General features: G+C 36.0%; 1 protein-coding gene across 1 annotated transcript in view; it reads left to right on the forward strand.

The window, feature by feature from the left end:
- The window catches only part of CSTF3 (cleavage stimulation factor subunit 3), a 69,995-nt gene that overhangs the window by 41,011 nt on the left and 13,521 nt on the right, over positions 1-15,463 (forward strand). Inside the window, exons 4-10 of the mRNA XM_067749483.1 lie at positions 8,206-8,238; positions 8,969-9,066; positions 10,239-10,305; positions 10,390-10,424; positions 10,509-10,635; positions 12,617-12,694; positions 13,489-13,651. Coding sequence (XP_067605584.1) covers positions 8,206-8,238; positions 8,969-9,066; positions 10,239-10,305; positions 10,390-10,424; positions 10,509-10,635; positions 12,617-12,694; positions 13,489-13,651 — 601 coding nt within the window. The remainder of the gene's footprint in view (positions 1-8,205; positions 8,239-8,968; positions 9,067-10,238; positions 10,306-10,389; positions 10,425-10,508; positions 10,636-12,616; positions 12,695-13,488; positions 13,652-15,463) is intronic.

Below are 15,463 nucleotides of genomic sequence, written 5' to 3' on the forward strand. Positions count from 1 at the left end.
CTTATTTTCAGATCCATGGATCTTTCCTATACCCAGAGTTCCTTTTGACCTGTGGCCTATCCCACCATCCACCACGTCTTTTTCTTATAATGGTCTTTGACTTCTCTGATGTGATTTTTATCCTTTTTCTCTTATCTCAAGTACTCTTTGGAGTTCTTTTCCTTTTCTCTGCCTGAATAATGGATAATTTTTGAGAAATTAATCTTTGCTTGTCTGTGTATTCTCTTCTTCAGAGAATATACTTAATGCCTTAGGTATTACATGCTCTAGGTATATATAAATTTTTTTTAAACAAGTGACTCAAATGTACATCTTTAATCCCACTGTCTTATTTGAAAACCAATACCTTATCTCCTAACTGTAAACAGTTTCTACCTGAATTTATGGTCATCGCAAATGTAATAAAAAGTAAACTTTATTGAGCAGCAACTACTATAACATTTTCCATTTTCGTTCCCATGAAAAAATGACCTTTGTTTTTTGCTCTATATTACTGTTTTGCTCTCCCTGTTCTCCCTCTCCCAAGCCCAGACCGCTATTATCCCACTTAAGGATGATAGCAACAGCCTCTTAGCTATTCTCTCAGCTAGTGGCTGCTTGCCTCATTCCATGGCACTGAAAGCCACCTCTGTCTTCTTTCCTACCTTTACCCCCTCAAACCGCCCCCGCCCACACACAGATGAGCCATAGTTTCTGTACTTTCCTTATTGTGTGATAGCCAATTTTTGTGTATCAGATTTAAACTCTGCTTGGCGTTTTAGACCTCCTGTAATGGACCTCCACCACAATTAGCTAACCTATTTTCCTAATACCTATTCTTTCTTGTGTGAGTGTTTTCACTGTTCTACAGAAACTCATGTTATTTCACGAATTTACAGAAACTTTTTCTCATTAATGGCCAGGATTCCATCTGAACAATAAAACTTTTCCTTGGTAACTCTAATTTGCATGGAACGCCTGTTCCTCTGGATTTTATAAGACATGGCACAAGTAGAAAATAATTTAAATTTAGTCCTGTGTTCTTTCCAATAATTTTATGATTCTAACTAGATTATAAGCTCTTTGATAGAGTTCAGGTCCATATTCCCATATCTACTTGGTAAATCCTAAACATGCTACAAATACTTTTTAGTTGGTTCAGAAAAGTAGATTAATTAATACGTAATTTGGTTAGTACAAAGAATCAAAATGAACATAAATTTAATCCAAAACTGAAGATAATCATATTTTTGATTAGCACATTTTAATGTCAATCATACTGAGACTATAAATGGTCTATACTTTACACTCATATTTAACATGTTATTTCTGTGCACATTTTAAGTACCTTGAGGAACTGGAAATTTATGGGACAACAACATGGTTTTGGCCAATCTGTTAAATGTAAATCCGTGTATGTGTATGTAGGCATACATTTATAACTACACTTAATAGGAAAATTATGGAAATAGTACAGTATATTATAGGAAAAATTAGGAAGCATAGATAAGCAAACATTTTAAACTACCTAGTTTATTTATCTGACTCCCTCACTAAAATATAACTCCATGAACTATAAAACTTAGTTTAATCCACCACTGTATCTCTAGAGATAGAAAAGAGCCTGCCACATAGGCACACAATTATTTGTTGAATAAAAATGAATTTACTGGCAGATACTCCTCTCCTGATACCTTTACTTTAAAATTGGGACTGGGTGGAAAGGAAAATTTTCTGCAGCTTCTCTGGCAACTTTAAAAATCTGTTGTTTGATCTTAGAGTTCATTCCTCAATGTTTCCCAAATTCATTAAATCTGCTTACATTTTGTAATTTTCTAAGACATAATTTCCAAGGCATAGCGGATTGAAAACAGAAAAGAGTAGTGAAAAAGAGTAAATTAATGGAAGATGGGGTTTGTATTTAGGATTCCATTTGCTTTCAGGTTTCAGGATTGGGGCTGAGCTTTTTGGATAATAAGAGAAGCAGAATCAGGCAGCTTCTGCAGCTCAAACTTAATTTAAATTGGTTGTCCTAAATTCCACGAAAGCGCATGTGCTGTGCTTTAGAGTAGAAAAGATGTAGGGGACAAATTAAGAATGCGGGTTTATGATTAATTCAGTTATTCATCACATTTGTCCTAAGCAACTGCCATGTTAACTCGCTTGAGATGGGGCTTAGCTCTGCCTCTGCTGTGTGGACCAGTAGTGTCTTAAAACACAAGTATGGACTTGCCCCAAATGGTTATTATGTGAAAACCTAAACAAAATATATAGAGACTTACTTTTTCTTTAGATTGGTTTGCTAATTTACTTTCCTCTCTAGAGTCATCTTGCCAGTTGGGGTCACTTGTCAAATGTATTTTTGAACCATTCAAAATAAATTATACAGTTGCTTATTAATTATTCTTATACTTGATAATTTAAAAAATAACATTAAAAAGTTCTGATGTTATGGGATTTGGTGGGGTTATTTTCCCCAAGCTATATCATAAGAAAAAAAAAATGAATTTGAGGAAATCAGCCAAAATGCTGTTAATATGTAGAGGTTTATTTCTCTGATAAGAAAAATGCTAGCGATAATTATAGACATTTATACTGCCATTTTATAAATTGTTCAATGAAATATTAAAATATGTTCTTAACAGCAGCTATGAAAAACTTATTTTTGAGCAGTGAAATATTGTGGCTTCTTTAGATCTTCATATAAAAATGTTCCAGGTAAAAGGTATAGCTAATCTAAACTATGTTATAAATGAACATTACCACAGGTTTTTTTAGACTTTTCTGACAATGTTTACTTTTAAAAATTAAATAATCTACTGTAAATGATCATTAGTTCCAATAACTGCCCAGAGGATAGTTTTAGTTTCAAAAGACAATGTTTAGTTAATGCTTGGGAAGTAATTGTGGAAGTTAACAAACAACTAGACATAGGAAGTGTTCAAAAGTTAGGAACAGATCTGTGTTTGTTCAGTGTTATACTTGTTTTCACTCTCCCCCAAATAACTAGTCATTTGAATTTAATTAAATTTAAAGTTTAATTAATCTTGCTAGAATTCCAACTGTCTTCTCCCTTTATAAAATGAAAATATTAGGAAGTTGACAATTTTATTTTTTATTTTCTCTTATTTTTTTGGCCTGGCCACGTGGCTGGTGGGACCCTAGTTCCCTGACCAAGGACCAAACCCAGTGAGAACGAGGCGTCCTAACCACTGGACTGCCAGGAAATTCCCAGCTGACAATTTTTTAAAATTTAGTCCTTTTTCTCCACCACAACTTTTCATATTTTGGTAAAATTCAAATGATTCATTCATATTGCAGTTGTATGACAAATTTTGATGATAAATAGATATATCGAAGGATAAATATTAAAATTATCCTAAATTTTTTCTTGGAATGATTTTTTTTAATTACAAAAATAATATACCGTGTTATTAGAAGCTTTGGAAAAAACAATCATTCCATCACACTAACATATAAATTGTTCATTTTTTGGTATATTTCCAACCACTTAAAAACTTTTTCGCATTAGGATAACTTAGGATTCCTGTTTATAAAAGCCAGAAATCTACATTTTTAACAATCACCTGAGATGATTGTTTGCAAGTTAGAGAACCAAAGACTAAAAATAATTTTTTGTTTGTATTTGGCCACGGCCTGCGGCCTGAGGGATCTTAATTCCCTGACCAGGGATGGAACCCACGCCCCCTGCAGTGGAAGTGGAGTCCTAATGACTAGACCACCAGGGAATTCCCTAAAGATAATTTTTTAAGACCCCTGTTATTTAAACTTACATAACATTACTTTTAATGTAATAGATAAGATATGAGCAAGTTCTAGTAATCTTTGCAAAATTGTGTGTATGTATGTATATATATATATGTGTATATATATATATATATATATATATATAATGGGCTTTAAATGGAGACATTTATTTTTATTGAAGTATAGTTGCTTACAATGTTATATGTTACAGGTGTACAATATAGTGATTCACAATTTTTAAGATTATACTCCATTTATAATTATTATAAAATATTGGCTATATTCCCCATGTTGTAACTATATCCTTGTAGCTTGTTTTGTACCTAATAGTTTGTACCTCTTAATCCCCACCCCTATATTGCCCCTCCCCCTCTTCCCTCTCCTCACTGGTAACTACTAGTTTGTTCTCTATATCTGTGAGTCTGCTTCTTTTTTGTTATATTCACTGGTTTGTTGTATTTTTTAGATTCCACATGTAAGTGATATCATACAGTATTTGTCTTTCTCTGTCTTATTTCACTTAGTATAATGCCCTCCAAGTCCATCCATGTTGCAGTAAATGGCAAAATTTTGTTCTTTTTCATGAATGAGTGGTATTCCATTGTATATATTTACCACATCTTCTTTATCCATTCTGTTGATGGACACTTAGGTTGCATACATATCTTGGCAATTATAAATAATGCTGCTATGAACATTGGGGTGCATGTATATTTTCAAATTAGTATTTTTAGTTTTTTTGGATATATATACCCAGGAGTGGAATTTCTGATCATATGATTCTATTTTTAGTTTTTTGAGAAAACTCCATACTGTTTTCTACAGCGGTTGCACAAGTTTACATTCCCACCAACAGTGTTATTTTTAACACTTATTATTTTTAACCATTTACATTTTCTTTTCTAGGAATTGCCTATTCATATTCTTTGCCAATTTTCCCAAAGAATAGTTTCGGTTTTCCTGGCCAGTTGTAAGAACTGTATATAATCTGTCATCTACACTTGGGAATCTGGTGACTTGAATTTGTCTTACTTCACTTCTACTCTCAACTCAACCTATTTACTGAGCCAAGCAGCTGGATGCAAGGAAACCTCAGATTCTATTGCAGTCTCGAAGAACAGGGCTGGTGGAGTGCCTAGGACAAAGAATAAAAAACTGACTCAGAAATACTTGGCACCCTTCCACTGTCTTTCTGCCCCAGAGGAATGTTGACATCAGCCTGGCCTCCAGGAAACCAAAAAAGAGCCACACTGGCAGGCTGAGTCCTCCCTACTCTTGAGCAAAGATTTCTCTCTGTTTTTTTGTCAGAAGACTACCAACAGCCAACTTGCTGTTTACACCTGCTACACAGCTCTCGTGGTAGAGAAGGGTCAACTACAACACTGGGACTGCCAACTCTGAGCTCAGGGAATAGATGGAAGAAATAACTGCATATCTAAGGAGCCAGCAACAAGAAAGGAATATAAACAAGCTGTTGGGACAGGCCCCCAGCAAAATAGAGCTGCTAGAGGAGAGAGAAAATAACTTGAACAAAATAATAGGAGCACAGTGAGATTGAAAGTGCAGTATTTAAAAAAATAAAAAAACCTCTGGCGCCAAAAGTCATTATTTTTGAGCCAACTACAGCAATAGGTCAACTGGAGGAAAATGATAACATGGAGACTTAAATTTGTGGCCTAGAGAATCTAGTGGAAGAAGTTTCTTGGTTTTTTGTTTGTTTGTTTTTGCGGTATGCGGGCCTCTCACTGTTGTGGCCTCTCCTGTTGCAGAACACAGGCTCTGGACGCGCAGGCTCAGCAGCCATGGCTCAAGGGCCCAGCCGCTCTGCGGCATGTGGGATCTTCCCGGACCGGGGTATGAACCCGTGTTCCCTGCATCGGCAGGTGGACTCTCAACCACTGTGCCACCAGGGAAGCCCGGAAGAAGTATTTTTAAACTTAGAGCCAAAAGGCAAAGAAAGGGTAAAAATAACAGATTTTGAGGATAGAAGAAGTAGACCTAATGTGTATAATAGGAGTTCAATAAGGAAAAAAAAGGAACAGATTGAAGAGAGGCAATAATTTAAAAAACAGGAAGAGTCTCGAGCTGAAAGACACGACTAGCTTCAAAGGGCATGCTGAGTCCTTGGCAGAATTCATGGTAATAATAAATGTCAATTACTAAGTTCTCACTCTGCTAGGCAGTGTTCTAAGGGCTTTCCATTTATTAACTCATTGAGTCCTTACAATAGCCCTACAAAATAGGTACTATTATCCCCCCTAATTCAGAAGAGGAAAAATGGTTAAGTGTATAGTCAAAAAGTGAACCCAAGAGATTTGACTCCAGAGCCTTGACTAAACTGCCTCAAAGAGCAAAGACCTATATTTAAGCAAATCCTGTTACAGTTTATGAACTCTGAAGATCAAGGGTGAAATCTTACAAGTTACAGAGAGAAAGAGCAAGTAATCAGCAAAAGAAAAAGAGCCTGTTACCAGAGTTCCGATCTGCCTCACCTTAAGCCAGAAAGCAGTGGGAAAATTTATCTATACTACTGATTGAAAAGGACCACAAGCCAAGGTTTCTCTAAGCAGTCAAATTATTCACCTATCAAGCTGATACAAAGATTTGCTGATATATCACAATTGGATAACTAACCCCACCTACCTTCTGATGAAAATACTCAAAAAAAGGGAATTCTAATAGTATTTATTTAACCTTTGTCTTCGCACATGCAACTCCTTCTGCCTGGAATAACTCCTCCCTTTCTTTACCAGTCTAACAACTCTGTTTTTAATTAAAATTGAATTGACTTACAATATTGTGTTAGTTTCAAGCGTACAGCAAAGTGTGTGTGTGTGTGTGTGTGTGTGTGTGTATACATTTCAGATTATTTTCTATAATATGTTATTACAAGATATTGAATATAGTTTGTGCTATACAGTAAATCCTTATTGCTTATCTATTTTATGTATAGTAACTTGTATCTGTTAATCCCATACTCCTGATTTATCCCTTTCCCCTTCCCTTTCCCCTTTGGTAATCATAAGTCTGTTTTCTATGTCTCTGAATCTGTTTCTGTTTTGTATATAGATTCATTTGTATTATTTTTTAGATTCCACATATAAGTGATATATAATATTTGTCTTTCTCTGACTTACTTCACTTAGTATATTCTCTAGGTTCATCCATGTTGCTGCAAATGGCAATATTTCATTCTTTTTTATGGCTGAGTAATATACCATTGTATATATATATATACCACATCTTCTTAAGCCATTTGTTTCTTGATAGACACTTGGGTTGCTCCTATGTCTTGACTATTGTAAATAGTGCTGCTGTGAACATTAGGGTACATGTACCTTTTCAAATTAGAGTTTTCGTCTTTTCCAGATACATGCTCAGGAGTGGGATTGCTGGATCATATGGTAGCTCTATTTTTAATGTTTTTTTTGTTTTTTTGTTTTTTTTTTTTTGCGGTACGCGGGCCTCTCACTGTTGTGGTCTCTCCCGTTGTGGAGCACAGGCTCCGGACGCGCAGGCCTAGCGGCCATGGCTCACGGGCCTATCCGCTCCGCGGCATGTGGGATCCTCCCAGACCGGGGCATGAACCCGTGTCCCCTGCATCGGCAGGCGGACTCTCAACCACTGCGCCACCAGGGAAGCCCTATTTTTAATTTTTAAGGGAACCTCCATACTGTCCATAGTGGCTGCACCAATTTACATTCCCACCAACAGTGTAGGAGGGTTCCCTTTTCTCCACATCGTCTCCAGCATTTATTGTTTGTAGACTTTTTGATGATAGCCATTCTGACCTCACACCTCATTCTTAACATCTTCACTTCTTCCAGGACATCTTTTGCAACCCCATAAGTCTGAGTTTTATGCTCCTCCTAAATGCTCCCATAGCACCCTGTAGTTCCCCCATCTTGACACTTGTTTTCCCTGTAAAATTGTAAGCTCTATGAGGACATAGGCAGACTATGCATGTTTTGTTCACTGTGGTAGCCCCAGTGCCTAGCACAGCGCCTGGAGTATAGTAAATTGACTGAGTGATTAAAATTTATTTGTAGTCAAAATTCACAAATCTTTTTTGCTACCCTACTCAGATTGTTCTAGTAGTAGCTATTCAGGGAAAATAAAGCTTTAAGTTTGTCTTCATTAGATACTTAAAGCCCTATTCAAGTATGCCTTGTTTATATTTATTCATTTTGTGACTGTTTTATAAAATTTTAAATTCACAAAAGTTCAACATAAATGAGCTTATAAAAATTTTTCCGTATAGAATTAATTTATGTAAGGCATATTTATAATGCATATTATCCATATTGGGTTCAAACTTCTATTTGTTATTTTCAAAAGGCAGAATTAAATAGGAAAGTGTAGAAATGAATTTACAAGCTTAATCAAAACACTCAGAGATAGTGATAGTACTCTAAAAAGAATGGTGTTAATTCTATATTTTTCTCTGTTTCTCTGCAGATTAAAGCTAAAAATTATGACAAGGTCGAAAAGGTGAGTCCTCTTAAATATTTTGAATGTATGCTGAAGTTTAATTTAGGACTTAACGTATATAAGGCAAATACAGTAAAATGTTAACAATTGTTGAATCTAGCTAGTGATTATATAGGAGTTCATTGTACTTATTCAGCCCTTTTGTATGCTTGAAAATGTTCATAATAAAATCTTGGGGGAATTCCCTGGTGGCACAGTGGTTAAGAATCCGCCTGCCAATGCAGGGGGCGCAGGTTCGAGCTCTGGTCTGGGAAGATCCCACATGCCACGGAGCACCTAAGCCTGTGTGTGCCACAACTACTGAGCCTGTGCTCTACAGCCCGTGAGCCACAACTACTGAAGCCTGTGTGCCTAGAGCCTGTGCTCTGCAACAAGAGAAGCCACCGCAATGAGAAGCCTGCGCACGGCAACAAAGAGTAACCCTGCTCACTGCAGCTAGAGAAAGCCTGCACGCAGCAATGAAGACCCAACACAAAAATAAAAAAATAAATAAATTTTTAAAAATAAAATAAAATTTTGGAAAAGAAAATAATTAGACTCTGCTGACCAAAATTATGAGAATGATTTTGATTATCTAAACAAAATAGAGGGAGTTGTTATTTGACATCTATTTGTAAGAAGATAAATTTATGAAAGGAGCTGAATTTGTTTCTTTAATGTTTCATTTCAGCTATGTACATGTGAAATTTATTTAACTGTGGATTCTGATAATATTTTATTGTATTTACAGCTATTTCAGAGATGCCTTATGAAGGTTTTGCACATTGACTTATGGAAGTGTTATCTTTCATATGTCCGAGAAACCAAGGGTAAACTACCAAGTTACAAGTAAGTTAACTCAGGAGCTTAAGAATGCAAGTCATCCCGAGGCACACAGTCAATCCCATAGAAACTCACACCTCTTAACTCCAGAGGGTGAAGCAACTTAAGATTTGAAAAGTCAGGATTCTCTGAGAAGTAAGTAAACCATGGAAAAAAATGCTTCAAAGAAAGCCACTGGCATTAGATTTATTCTGGAGAATTGAATCATCCAAGCCCTCTCCTATATTGAAACACTGTACATTTGCAACTCCAAAGCACTTTGTTGACAGGCTTGTTGACAAACTTTAATAAAAAGCATCTTATTACTTGTCATGGCACCACTCCTGGCAGGTTACATTGTAATATGCTACTTAAGTATTCCAAGGCATCTTTGACAATGGTATTGTTGTATAGTTGACCTCCTCACTAGGACTTACCCCCACCTATCTATCTTTGTTGAATCTAAATAATGGACCTTCTCAAATGCTGTTTTTGTATATGACAAATAGGCAGATTATTTCTATAACCAGAATTCTATCTTTGTTTTTCTTTTCTTCATTATTATTATCTTACACTGAAGAAGTTCTTTCTCCCTAAATTTTATGTCAGAGCTAATAGATCTTTAGACATAACTTACCTTCTTAATCAAAGAACCAGATATTTCCCCATTTGAATCTTCTACATGTAAGATTAGGCAATTTAAAGGCTATAAAGAGGGGACTTCCCTGATGGTCCAGTGGTTAAGACTTTGCCTTCCAATGCAGGGGGTGCAGGTTTGATCCCTGGTTGGGGAGCTAAGATCCCACATGCGTGGCCAAAAAACCAAAACATAAAACAGAAGCAATATTGTAACAAATTCAATAAGGACTTTAAAAATGGTCCACATCAAAAAAAAGTCTTAAAAAATTAATAAATGATATAAAGATAAATAAAACATGGCCTCTATCTTTGATAAGCTTACAAGTAGTAGGTAAAAGAAACAAAGTACATAATGACATTGACAAGCTAAACACAAAAGAACTTAGTCTTTATATTTTGTTTTTATACTTGCAAAGATGTCTTTACATTTTGTTTGTATAAGCGGTTTAAATGCTGTTCTGATCATATGATCAGAAATCATGATTATGTTTTAGCTGTAGATACATTTTAATAACATGCAATTTTTTCTATAAGAAACATGTCTTTCACGTTTATTTCAGAGAAAAAATGGCTCAAGCATATGACTTTGCACTGGATAAAATTGGAATGGAAATTATGTCTTATCAGGTAGAGTTAAATTTTTTTTAATACATACATTTAAAAAATTTGAAACTACTAAGAAAGATACTAACATTTTATTTTATTTCTTAGATTTGGGTGGATTACATCAATTTCTTAAAAGGCGTGTAAGTATTTTTATAGTTTTATTTTCTGTGTGAACAGTTGATTTAGCTATAATATAATTGATGGCATTTCTTACCCAATGCCAGGGAAGCTGTTGGATCTTATGCAGAAAATCAGAGAATAACAGCTGTTCGAAGAGTTTATCAACGAGGTTGTGTTAATCCCATGATCAACATTGAACAACTGTGGAGAGACTATAACAAGTATGAAGAGGTAAATTAGGCCACAGTAATTTATTATTATGACCAAGCCATTTAAATTTTTATGCACTGTGGATTTGTGGAGGCTAGCCTTTCTAATATCAGGTATCTGGATATCAGTGCTGCATACGTTTGTTTTCATATTGATAGTAATGAAAGAACCATTCCTAATGTTTCGAGAGTCTCATTTTACTGTTGAGTTATTTTTAGAGAATACTCTGGGAGAATTATAATTCTTACCAAACCATTTTTAATCAGTGCTAAACCATATCCACACAGTCATACACACACATGTTGCCACTGATCTCTTATGAAACAGTTCCTTTTTAGAACTGCTTTTCTAGTAGTAATGATGAGTTGCAATGCCCCTCTTTCACCTGGTTACAGTGATGTGATTATTCCCTTGTAATTGTGAGATGTAGGGCTGTGGTCCAAGATCTTTGTCTCATAAGAAAATGATTTAACAAACTGAACTAATAAGCCCATTATGTAAACATACATGCCAAGTAAGCTCTATCTTTAAAAGAAAGTTCCTCACATGTCCATTGTGATTTGGAAGAACTATGTAGGGTATTGAAACTGTTCCCTCATAGGCATGAGCAGTGGTTCTCAAACATTTTGGTCTTGGGATTTTAAAAAGTATTAAAGACCGCAAAGAACTTTTAATTTTAATGTGGCTTTTACCTATGAATATTTAGCATATTGGAATTAAAACTGAGAAAGTTTCAAGATATTTATTAATTCATTTAAAGTTTGCAGTAATAGACTCCTTATATTTTAACATAAATAGTATTAAAACAAATATTTTCCAAAATAAGAAAAAATTCAGTGAGAAGAGTGGCATTATTTCATAGTTTTGCAAATCTCTTTGGTATTTAGCTTAATAGAAGACAGATTTTCATATCTGCTTCTAAATTCTATCTGCTATGCTGTTGAATGTCACGTAGCTTCTGAAAAACTCCACTGTATATTTGTGAGAGAGGCAAATCATGTCTTAGTATTGTTTGAAAATTGTTTTGATCTTATGGATCCTCTGAAAGGGTCTTGGGGAACAGGAAGCTTTGGACAACTCTTTGAGAACTACTCGGCATGAACGATAATGTTTATGTCTCCTTGCTACCTCTGCATTTATTATTTATTTATTTATTTATTTTATTTGTATTTTTTTATTTTTTGCGTTACGCGGGCCTCTCACTGTTGTGGCCTCTCCTGTTGTGGAGCACAGGCTCCAGACGCACAGGCTCAGCGGCCATGGCTCACGGGCCCAGCCGCTCCGCAGCATGTGGGATCTTCCTGGACCGGGGCACGAACCCGTGTCCCCTGCATCGGCAGGTGGACTCTCAACCACTGCGCCACCAGGGAAGCCCTATTTTTTATTTATTTTTTAAAATTTATTTTATTTATGTATTTATTTTTGGCTGCATTGGGTCTCCAATGCTGTGCACGGGCTTTCTCTAGTTGCAGTGAGCGGGGGCTACTCTTCGTTGCGGTGCGCAGGCTTCTCATTGCGGTGGCTTCTCTTGTTGCGGAGCACAGGCTTTAGGCATGCAGGCTTCAGTAGTTGTGGCACGCAGGCTCAGTAATTGTGGTGCACGGGCTTAGTTGCTCTGCAGCATGTGGGATCTTCCCAGACCAGGACTTGAACCCATGTCCCCTGCATTGGCAGGCGGATGGATTCTTACCACTGCGCCACCAGGGAAGTCCTGTATATCATTCTTTATTAGTAGAATTTTATGTGAAATAATTGGTCCTTTCCAAATCATTCCCTCTCTTTAGAAATTCCTGACATATGGAAACTTACTGCCATCTCGTAACACATAGGCAGAGCCTCCTTCATCTCTTAAGCGTATAATGTGATCAAACCTTTATTTTACTAACCAAAAAGCCTCTTAAACACTTTAAAGTAATTTAGCAAATGAATATACTATATTATGCTAACATTAAAATATATTTAATTTTCAAATAATATGCATTTTTCTTTTTATTTTCCTTAGGGTATCAATATTCATTTAGCTAAAAAAATGATTGAAGATCGGAGTAGGGATTACATGAATGCTAGGCGGGTAGCAAAGGTATGGAATTCTATCAGGACACTTACTATATTGTTTGTTGTGAGTATGTTATTTACACAGGCGCTTTTTTTATCTGTTATTACTCTTAATATTTTCAATCATTAGCAGTATTAACTAATGGCAATTAATTACGTTGTCTGAGCAGGTGATTATTTGAAGCAAAATACGTCTTTACAGACATGTTAAAGGACAAAATAGAATAAATCAATTTTGGAAGAAATTATTTTTTAAAATATAGAAACAGAGGTCATAGAGACAAAGTTCTACTTAGAATTGATCAAGTAGTTGTTATCCATCCCTCCTGTCAGCTCATACATATCCAAATACTGTAATAATCTGTGGTCTAATGACATAGCTCTCAGGGACCGAGTTTTGTCTTGTGTACATAACTTTCCATTCGTTGACACTGTTAGAAGTTAGGGAAAATAGCCTAGACTGTGAACTATTGAAATTTTAAAAGACAGATCATTTCTCCAAAGGTGGCAGTAACAGTGCCACCAGATCATCAGTCATGTTGATCTGTCAACTCCTCTGTCCTGAAGAGTGACTTCCTAGATCACCTCCAGAGAGGGCCCAGGGCTGTTCTGTTCACCCAGTCCTGGGAACCTCTTCTTGGGTAGGTAATCTTCTGTTATCTTTATTCCTGCTCTTAAATAGTTTTTAGGTTATATTAACAAAGTAGTATTTGGAAAAACTAGGCATTTTGAACAAAGTATTCCAAACAGATCAACTCCGTTTCATACATCTGAGTTGTTCCTCAGCTTACCACAGAATTCTAAATACTTGTTGTCTAGGAATATGAGACAGTAATGAAAGGTTTGGACCGCAATGCTCCCTCAGTGCCTCCTCAGAATACTCCTCAAGAAGCTCAGCAGGTAGATATGTGGAAGAAATACATACAGTGGGAAAAGAGCAACCCTCTTCGTACAGAAGATCAGACTCTTATAACTAAAAGAGGTAACAAGACTAACCCTTCTGGGACTCCAATTATGTGTATGTTAGGCCACTTGATATTATCCCATAGGTTACTGAGGCTGTTTTTTACTCCCAGTCTTTTTTTCTCTTATGTTCTTCAGATTCAGTAATTTCTATAGATCTGTCTCCATGTTCACTGACCTTTGCTTTATCATATCCAATATGCTGGTGAGCCCATCTAGTGAATTCTTCATTTCAAATATTCTACTTTTCAGTTGTATAAATTTCCATTCTAGAAATTTTTATGTTTTTTATAGTTTTCCTTTTTCTGTTAAGATTCCATGGCCAATACCATCTTTTTCTTTATATCCTTGAACATTTTTATAACAATAGTTATAAAATCCTCGTCTGCTAATTCCAACATCTGAGCCATTGTGGTGTTGATTTCTTTTCCTCTTGACTGTGGGTCACATTTTTTGTTTCGTCACAAGTCTAGACATTTAAAAAAATTTTTTGGACATTGTACAGATGTGTAAATGATACATAGTAAAGACTAGATTCTGTTATCTTCCTTGGAAGAATGTTGAGTTTTCTTTTAGCAAGGAGTTAAATTACTGGCAGGTCTCCTGGACCTTGTGGAGGCTTGGTTTTACACTGTTAGGATGAGTCTCTGTTAGTGGCCTTCATCTCACAGTAAATCTCTTAGTCCTGGGATATAGTCTTTACTCCCAAGATATAATGGAAAGTTCAAGGTGTTTACTCAGACTCTCTTAACTTGATGGGACTCAGATTCCAGACTTGGTCTCCATTACAGTGGGCAGCTGATGAGATATCTATCCAGCTCTTTCAGCTTTGCTTTCTGCTCTGGCTGTTTGTATTCTTTCCTGTGTATGTCTATTTTAGAGGCAGTTGAAGATTTGAGGGCATTAGGCCCAGATTTTCAGCCTCCACCTTCTGTGGCTCTCTTTTGGGGGATCTTCCCCCTTAATTTCCAGCTGTTCTTGTAACCCAGAACTCCATGTTACTTACCTCAAGCCAGTAAGACTTCAGCATTTGGCTTGAGTTCTAGCTATCCCAGAACTATACACATAGGGGTTTGCACTTGAGGGAAAAAGCCATATTAAATATATATCTCACCTAGTATGATTCCAATTTTTTAAGGGCTCAGTCCTCTCCAGTTTCTTTTTCTTTTGGTCATTCTCTAGTGCCTTTAAACAGTTGCTTTTTGTATTTTTCAGTTTATGTTTTTTTTTTTTTTTTCAGGAGAGTTAGTCTGATACAGGCTACTCTGGCACTGTCAGAACTAGAATTTGGAACTTAAAAAAAAAAATTCCTCAATCTTGCCTTGCTCTCTCAGCTGGAGGGCTTTGCAAGTACTGTTTCCTTTGCCTACACCATTTTTGTATCTACTCCTGTCCTTCCTGCCTCTACTTAACTCTCTCATCTGACCAGATTCTACCCCTTCTTCAGGTTTCACTTAGATATCAGTTCCTTAGTGAAACCTTTCTTGAGTCTCTAAACTATGTTAAGTCCTGCTGCTGTAAGTTTCAAGAGTACACTCTACTTTCCTCATCATAATACTTATCACTTACCATAACTGCATTCTTAATATCGATCTTCCCACTATACTGCAGACTTCTTGAGTATAGGAAGTCTTATTTACTGGTATATTCACAGTGTCTTTCACATTCCCTAGCATATAGTTGGTACTCAATAAATATTAATTTAATAAATGATGAATGGATGGGGTTTGGGTGGATGATAATGCCAGAAATCACTGAAATTTTTTTATTTCCAATTATCATTCATTACTGAGGGCTCTGTCTTAGCCTATAAATTGAGTTGTGATGCTTG

This window comes from Pseudorca crassidens, chromosome 9 (genome assembly GCF_039906515.1).
Source record: "Pseudorca crassidens isolate mPseCra1 chromosome 9, mPseCra1.hap1, whole genome shotgun sequence".
Taxonomy (NCBI): domain Eukaryota; kingdom Metazoa; phylum Chordata; class Mammalia; order Artiodactyla; family Delphinidae; genus Pseudorca; species Pseudorca crassidens.